The 8707-nt window shown below is 47.7% G+C and overlaps 1 protein-coding gene across 2 annotated transcripts; it reads right to left on the minus strand.

The window, feature by feature from the left end:
* Positions 1-397: 397 nt before the first annotated feature.
* ASPSCR1 (ASPSCR1 tether for SLC2A4, UBX domain containing) lies at positions 398-8707 on the minus strand. Of its 2 annotated transcripts, none has more exons than XM_078594864.1 (5): positions 8596-8707; positions 5999-6054; positions 5035-5149; positions 1682-1782; positions 398-504 (listed from the first exon to the last, which is right to left on the minus strand). In XM_078594864.1, the coding sequence occupies exons 1-5, from the start codon at positions 8680-8682 to the stop codon at positions 426-428; spliced, it is 438 nt and encodes a 145-aa protein (XP_078450990.1). In that variant the 5' UTR covers positions 8683-8707; the 3' UTR covers positions 398-425. The 2 variants fall into 2 exon arrangements, with proteins under 2 accessions (XP_078450990.1, XP_078450991.1); XM_078594865.1 differs by lacking the exon at positions 8596-8707 and adding an exon at positions 8256-8367.

Genomic DNA, 8707 nt, shown 5'->3' on the forward strand with positions numbered 1-8707 from the left:
GAGGAGTGTCCACCATTGGCAAAACTCTTCGTATAAATACCGTCTTTTTTATAGACGCCTTTATTCTGCACGTGTTTCACATCACACCAGTTTATTGCGCGAAACAATATTCTCTATCGAGTATACTATGGTGGCATTTGACATTTGTCTCGTAAAAAGCATTTTGTGAGGTATTCTAGCTAAGTTAGGATACCTCACAAAATGGACAATTGAGTTAAAATATTGATGTTCATTATTTGTACATTGATTTCTCAGAACCATGTTGGGTCAGGCAAGTGGGGGGAGGGGGGGGTACTCGGTTGAAACTAAATGCAACAAGGGGTGGGGACGGGGGGTAACACGGTAGCCAAACAAAGGTAGAGAACCACTGAGTAAAATGACAAGGCTGAGAAAACCCCACCCAGTGAAGCCTTCCCCCTGTAGCATCAGCTCTTATCACGCACCTCGTCATGGGTGAACACACAGGCAGGAGTCGAACCTTCACCTTGCTGCTCAACAACCAACCTGGAAAAAAAGAAGAAAAAAAAACGAGAAACATCAACACGCATTCGGAGCCAAAGTGTCGCCACACTCAATGAGTGTGGAGTTGGCTTATCTAGCAGATGAGAGCTGTACGTATATTGAGTCTTATACAGCAGTCCCTGGGTTCAACAGTGACATCGGTTCACGGTTTTTCGGTTAAAGTTTTGCCTCCCATACATAGTATCCCATGGTTTCGACTCGCGTAAAAAAGTAGATTAACGGTGTGTTTAGGTTACGCACGCGGACGCCAATTTAGGTCAATCTGAGTGCTTGTAATTGGGGCTGAGCCACGCCCTCAGCCAATTGGCGACGCCCATTTGTGAACGTTTAGACCTCGACTGGCTTTGCTTACATGATACGTCTTCTGTTTGGTTTCAAACGATGTTTTTAGGGTCAAAAATGTCAACTTCCGACCGTCTTGGAACAGATTAATGCTTTTAACATGCAATTCCTATAATCGATTAACAGTTAATCCGGCTAACGGTAGATTTCGTCGAATGGATTAAAAGCGGCAACCGAGGGAGACTACTCTCTATTGCAATACGACGTTTTATTTATACGGCAGCAAAATGAGAACGCATCTCAAGGCGCTGTACGGAAACAGTAGGAGTGTTTACTTTATAGAGAGAGGCAGTCCTGGTCACAGGCAGAAGAGAAGAGGAATGTCTTCAGCTCGACTTGAACAGGGGACAGGGAGCCAACAGCACGGACAGCGGGGAAGAGAGGAAGTTCCACAATATGGGGGGGCAGCAGATGAGAATTAGCGACCTCCCACTGAGAAAAGATTGCCTGGAGGCTTTTTGCGGAAAGCCTTGGTTGCTGGAGTGAGACAGCAGAGCGTGCGGAGGGGAGTTGAGTGAGATGAGAGGGGAGAGATGGAAAGAGTTTGTCTGGAGGGGAGTAGATAGGTGAGAGGGGGAGAGATAGGTCAGTGTGTGGAGGGGAGTAGAGAGGTGAGAGGCAGGAGAGTGTGTGGAGATGAGTAGAGAGAAATGAGGGGGTGGCGGTACGCAGGGATGAGTCAACAAAGGATCTCTGAAGATGTTGTTTGTGGAATAGACTGGGAGCGAGTGGAGTGATACTGAGGGCGATACTTGTTCTCATTTCACGAGTGCAATTGAGGAGTCTGGCCCTTTCCTCTGCTTCGCAGACTCGGCACCTGCTCTGCGGGAAGTTCGTGACAACGTCCCACAGGGTGGCGCTCGTCATGAAGCCATGCTGCATTCTCGTCCCGTCCGGCGCCTGTAGAGCAATGCGCACCTGAGGGAAACGAAGAGAAAGATCCCCTGTGTAGCCTCGTAAGACGATCGGAGCAAGTGCTGTTAGCGAGTAGCACCTATGAAGGCCGGCACGGCACGAGGCGGTGGGCGGCTAGCGCCACACCTGGCCGCCTTTGTCTCCCTAGTGGCGATGTTTACACACCGCGCCAGGTACTCATTTGAGGCCAAGTCGACCTCAGGGAGGCCCAGGACCGGTGCAGATAATTATCACCGGTGTTGGCCACGAACGGGAGTCGAACTCGGGTCGTTAGGTTCGTAGTGCAGCGTGCAAACAACGACACTACCGCTCCCCACAAACACGCGTGCACACACACACCAGGTAAAATTATTTTGGGATGAGTGGACCAATGGCAGGGTTAGCTTTAGATACCGATTACCACCGAGTTAGCATTGGTGGTGTGCATTCAATGTGATGTGAGATTAGTGCTGGGAATTGGATGATGGCCGGGATTTTATGAGGGCACTAACCAATTTTTATCTCACATATGTTTAAAAAATATGAAGACAAAGCTCACCACTCATTTAGTGTTACAGACTGATATGGCAAATGCTCTTAGCGAGCACCTTAAGGGCAAAAGGGCACATGTGAAGGGGTGGTTTAGCTCGCACAGTGGTCGGTCGGCAATGAAAACAACAATTTGAGTAATTTTTTCGAATTCGGTAAAATAGCCAATATTTCTAGGACCGCAATGCCCTTGAAGAGTCCATAATATGAGCCGCATGCGGTTCTGGAGCCGCATGTTGCTGACCGCTGCCCATGGTAAATTGGACATCCATGGTAAACCGGACTTCCAGGGTGAACTGGACTTCCATGGTGAACTGGACTTGCACGGTAAACTGGACTTCCATGGTGAACTGGACTTCCACGGTGAACTGGACTTCTATGGTGAAATGGACTTCCATGATCAGGGTCGGCAACCAAAATAACAATGAGGGTAATTTCTTTCAAATTTCAAGAGCCGCACTGCAGTACTTAAAGAACCACAAGTGGCTCTGGAGACGCAAGTTTGCCTAACCCCTGAGCTAGCACATTGCACAACAATGCTGACCATATCGTACCAAACTAATCATCTTACATTGCATTGAGCAAGGAGCGACCCATTCATTGCTGTTTCTGATAAATATGGCAGAGGGCTCCTCTGTGAATAAGCAAAATTATTATTTTTCTATTACGTTACAAAGACACAAATATCAAATAATAATGCTTAGAAAAAAACTGAGAACAATTCATTAAAGAAAAAGTTAACTCGGACAAACATTCCAAAGCAGGGCCTTTCCAAAAATGTTATCTCAAAATGTAATCTTTACAAACATGCATTCATATTATTTAGATTATTTTGTTGCTATCAATTTCCACATCATGAGCCACTTTGTTGAGCTATCATTCGTGGCCAGATCGCTTCTGAAAAAGATGTTAATAGCTCAGTGGGCTTTACCTGGTAACATAAAAATAGTTTAGTTTAATTTGTAGATTTAAAAAAAACTGATTTGTTTACCTTTCCTAACTTTGCACTCCTAATGTGTTTCGTATTGTTTGTTGTTGTAACGTTCTGACCCCGTGCCCCCTACTGCACATCTGTGAAAAAGAGCTTCATAGCTCATCAGATTCCTCCAGTATGAACAAATATTCCGATTCCGACTCGCCAAGCCATTCCTGACACGGCAATTAAAGCCGCCACGCTCAACATGACGCTCATCGCGTTGATGTCTTACGAAACAACGCTCAAGAGAATTCCACCGGCCAGGTCAAATGGCCGCACACGCACACACGCGCACGCGAGATGGATCTGTCGACGACGCTGGAGCAGTGGATAGGGCGCTGACACATTCCTGCCGCATCAAATGAAGAGCTCCCGTTTTGTCACGCCGGCCTCCGGGGCATGCAGAGCCGGACCACCGCTGCTGCTACCCCAACGCCCATGCCCCTCCCCCCCCTTCATGCCAAATCCGTTGCCGGCAGCGGTGGTGGCGGCATGTGCCGGATTAACCTTTTCGATACAGGTGTCACTCGGCGGAGAGCGGCCCACCCCGTGAAAAAAACCACCGTGCGCTCTTTGAAGTTCACCGGATGAGACATGTGGGAGCAACATGGGCCACAGGGGCATCGCGAGCTGTCCTGTCAGTTCGTAGGCTCGCGCGCTTCGCCAATTTGGGCGGTATGTGTAAGATTGCGTGCACGCGTGTACGCAAGTGTGTGTGCGTGCATCTGTTGGCACAGTAGGGGGCACAGCTGGTGCATCTGCCAGTCATCTCAGTCAGTCAACCCGTGGAACCTGGGTCTGTCCCGTGACCTCCCGTCAGCGACCCTTCGACACTTCACGTGGCCTCAAAGTGCACCCAACCTGGCACAAGCGCCGTGGTAACGTCGCCGCGACTTAATGATAAATAAGAGTTGTTGTTGTTTTGCATGTCTTGAGTGTGTTCCCTCACGCGCCGTGCCGGTTTTCATAGGTGGTCACGAACATCACTTGCCCCGACAGTCTGATATGGCTATATTGGAAGGATTATTTGTCTTTATATTGTTGCTTAGCTTCACGTATTCGCAGCCACCATAACACCACCTACTTTGCTACTCTTGGTAAATGTCTCCCTGTGCAGGCATGCTCATGCTAGCCTGAAACAGTCAGGCTCACATTTCTCCAATCTAATCTTTCCTAACTTTATCCAGGTAGGATCACAGGAGAAGCTCACGGGCATTACAAACATCTGGACGACATCCCATCAGTTGACTCCTGTGGAAAGTGAGGCACGTCCCACAGGCCCAGCCACCGAATAACCACACAGCTCTGGGTTTTTGCCAGACAAAGGAAGCGTTCCAATGATGTATGTGTACGTTATCTGTCTTTCTTCCGACTCCGTTCTGATAACGAATGTGGACGTGTACGTCATCGGAACGGAACCAGAAGAACTAAAATAAATTAATATTATCGGCACCGAGGTTCCCACAAGGCCATGCGGGGAGGGCGTGTGGCACGGTTTGGCACCAGCTATCCTGGAGTGCGGTCGTCTCGCTATGGCTCTCCGCGGTGAGTACAATGTCTTTAAAAAGAACGGCGCTACTACACCTCTCTAAATAAAATAAACGCCGAACCCGCTTGTGCATTTCTGAGATTCAGCGGTGAACGGGACGACGCACCCAGCAACTTGCGGTCATCTCGGAACGGGGAAAGGGGTTGGGGTTAATGGGCACAGCAGGGTCTAGAGAAGAGACGAGCACCTCACAGGATCTCACCTGCGCCTCGACGGAGGAACGTTGCCGTGAGCTCGGCACCATCTCCAGCTTGGCATTGTTCGGCAGGTTGGCGAAACGTCCCTGCATGCTCAGGTCCAGAATGCTCCTCTGGAATCTGGGGGGTCCGATGGACGTAACAGGGAGTAGGAGGTTCAGGTAAAGGAGGAGAAATTGAAATAGGCAGCGAGAGCAGTGGAGAACGAAGCCCAGTGGTTCTCAAAAGCGTGGTCCACGGTACCACCAGTGGTCCGCGATGGTCCTCAAGGGGATCCGCGAGGCTGTGATGCAAATGCAGGTTGATCCGGAAATAATTACCATGTTTATACCTTTTGTTTGTGACGTGAATTCATGTTTTACTTATGTTAAATAAACATTAAGTTAGCTAAACTACCTGGATTAAACCACCCTAACCCGAAGATATAAATGCACCCCCCACCCCCCCGCCCAAAAGAAACCTTAAAGCTGTGAAAAAATATATATGTTCCGGTAATATGAATAATTTTGTAATACTGGTTTTTAGAGAGATTAGTTCATGCGTTTTGCCAACAGAGATATAGGGGGCTGGATGGTCTGCGAAAAGGTTTGGATCGGCTGGCCAAAAAAGTTTGAGAAACACTGACATAGGTCAATGTTGTTGTTTTTTGTGAGATGGTGGGGGTTGGATTATAAAAGTTAAGTGTTGGAAGTGGCCAGGTGATTCCAGATGCTAATGCTACATCAGGAGCACTCTATTAAGGTCGTGCAAGGTAGAGTAGGGATGGAAAAGCTAAGGCTAGGAATTACAATACTGGATCGTTGGGTAAGTCAGTGCAGTCTTGGATAGAGTTATGAAGCTATTGATGGTTTGAATAGGGTTGGGTTGAGGTAGTGGAGGATTCGGGTGACCTCAATACTGTGAGCTTCGTGAAGTTTAAGGAGATTCCCATGAAGGTGGACGTCCCACATGCACGCGAATGTCACTCACTTGAGGTCATAATCGTCGGCACTGAAGTTTTGCTTCTTACAAACTTCCTCCAGTACCTGCGGAAGCGACAAAAAAAACCGATGCACAGCATTTTCAGAATCTTTATTTAGCCTGGATGAATCTGATGAGCTATGAAGCACTTTTTTTTACAGATGTCCAGTAGTTTTTTTCTCTCGTCCTACATCTCATCTCAACATATCTCTGTCGTCTCCATCTCTGGAGTCATTTCATTATCTCTCTATGTCTTCTCCACCACCCAAGCTTTGTCATCTCACTTGGGAGTTTATAAATTGAACAGAGGGGAGCCGAGCAAATCAATTCTATTTTTCGATTTAAATTTCGATTTAAATCTTTCGTGACTGCAGGGATTCATCTTCTTGGTTTTTTCGGTAAAGTCACGTAGAAGGGAAGTAATAAAATAATAAAAATAAAACAATAAAATAATTCTCACGACGTTTCGGCTACATTGCTACCCCCTGCCCCCTACCTTTGGTGCTGCTGATCCTGCATAATGCATGGGCATAATATGACTTTGAAACCCCCCCGCCCACCTCCTACGCATTTTCCATGAATATGCTAAATTCCTCTTGATATGCACATTCTTTTGTTAAGGCGCTCTTCTTCCACCTCCAACCCAGCTTATATATAAGCTCCTAGCTTGGCAGTGTCTCATTCTTCACCTGAAGACGGCTGCTTGCGTTGTAGCCGAAACGTCGTGAGAATTATCTTATTATGTTTTATTTTTATTATTTTATTACTTCCCTTCTACGTGACTTTACCGAAAAAACCAAGAAGAAATCAATTCTACTCAGCCCCCCCGAAACTCCACCACCACCACCGCAGGGGTTGTTAGGGGTTCGAGTCTTCAGACTTAAGGGATTGGTGTTTTTCTCCAATGCCATTCATCCATTTGTTTTCTCCAATAGGATTTGAGGAAAGTGTTTATAACGTCTCTGCGAATATCTTTGTCCAGTAGGGACAGGTCAGCGAGTTACAACAATAACCGTTTAACGAACAGTTATATCCATGTGCTATTAACATCACCGATTCTGGGCCACACGCACGCCTATGACATAGCCTCGTCCACCCATCGTCAACACGACAAGTGTTGGTTGACATCCCACCAGATTGTGCCAACTCGTTTCCCTCAACCCCAGGAAAGATGATGACACTGCACTATTAAGAAAATGGGACCTTTTTGCCAGAATCAAAGTATGAAAAAATAAGGATAGGTTTTACCCTTTCTGGCAATAACATTCGTGTTAAGATGTTCAAACATCAAATAGAAACCTTTTGCGAGGGATCAAGTCTGTATTAACCACACGTAATTGTGGTGATCATGAAAACAACACACGGCTCTGATAATATACGCACTGTCTGTGAAACTGATTGGCATACACCAGAGACAGCTTTCTTTGTGGCTTTGTCTTGCCAGTGTCAGACCAAAGAACGCCAAAAGGCGAACAGCACAGAGACAATGCAACTATCAGGACATTTATAGCTAAGCGTGAGCAGCTACAACATGGGACCCTTTTTGCCAGTATCAAAGTATGAAAACTATATATAATAGGTTTCACCCTTTCTAGAAAAAAAACATAGCTGTGTCAAGATGTTCAAATTCATTGCAAAAGGTATCATCTATTTGGTGTCTGAACATCTGAACACAACTGTTTTATTGCCAGAAAAGGGTAAAAAACCATTCTTATATATTTTTCATGCGCCGTTAATGTAAAAAAAGTAAATCTCCCACCCACCCTGCCATGGATGGCCGGTAGATGGCAGTGCAGTTTTCAGTTTTCATTTCAGTTTCATTTATTATGTACAGTATAGCCCCCCTTTGAGCCATTCGGCCCAAACAGAAAAATCCAGGAAAAAACAACAAAATAGCAAAAAAAAAGTGCAGTACACGGGTCGCCGACCAACTCCGCACGGAATTTGTTGGAAGTAGTTTTTTTTATCATTTCTAACACGCACTCTGCCTTACCTCCTTTCACCACGGTCTGTCGCAACATTATGTGTCCCAGTGCAGGCCCCAACGCGCACAAAGCGTGTCCCGTGGGCTCTCAATGAGGCCATCCTCACCAGTGATCGTTTCACAAAAACAATGTTGCCAATTGTGTAATCCCACAGATCTGTCAGGGTGGATAAAACCTGTTGCCGTCATACAAAGAACTCCCGCCGCCGCCATAGAAATGTGGAATGTCCACCGCTGGCTCAGGGCGACGAGGCCTCTTACCAGCTACCTCGTCAAACCAACCTTTGCCTTCCGACTTTCAACACAATTCAGCATCGTGAACACTCGCAAAGCATAGCCGCTGCGAGCTGTTCGAACCCGCAAGCCTCCCCGATCACGAGTACGAAATCGCGAAAATCGACGCCGATGCGACGGCGGTGGCGTCGTCGCCAGACGGGCGGGTCGCCCTCCCCGTCGCTGGGCGCCACTTTCTAGGCAACGCCGTAGGCTCCGCCGGCGGCCTACAACAATGACGGGCCCCCGTCGCTGCGTCGCCGTCTCTGTCGGGCCTCCTGGCGGCGCGCGTCTCTGGGCTGCGGGGATGAAACAAGAAATGTGGCGGGCGAGCGAGCGAGCGACTGACCTGCATGAGCGGGGTGCTGGCCCCGATCCGCACGTTCTGTCTCCGGCCATTGGGAGCCAAGACGGACACTGTCACTGACGCCGCCATCACAGGGGCCACCCACCACCCCCAC

This window comes from Lampetra planeri, chromosome 5 (genome assembly GCF_965212315.1).
Source record: "Lampetra planeri chromosome 5, kcLamPlan1.2.h2, whole genome shotgun sequence".
NCBI classification, from domain to species: Eukaryota; Metazoa; Chordata; class Hyperoartia; order Petromyzontiformes; family Petromyzontidae; genus Lampetra; species Lampetra planeri.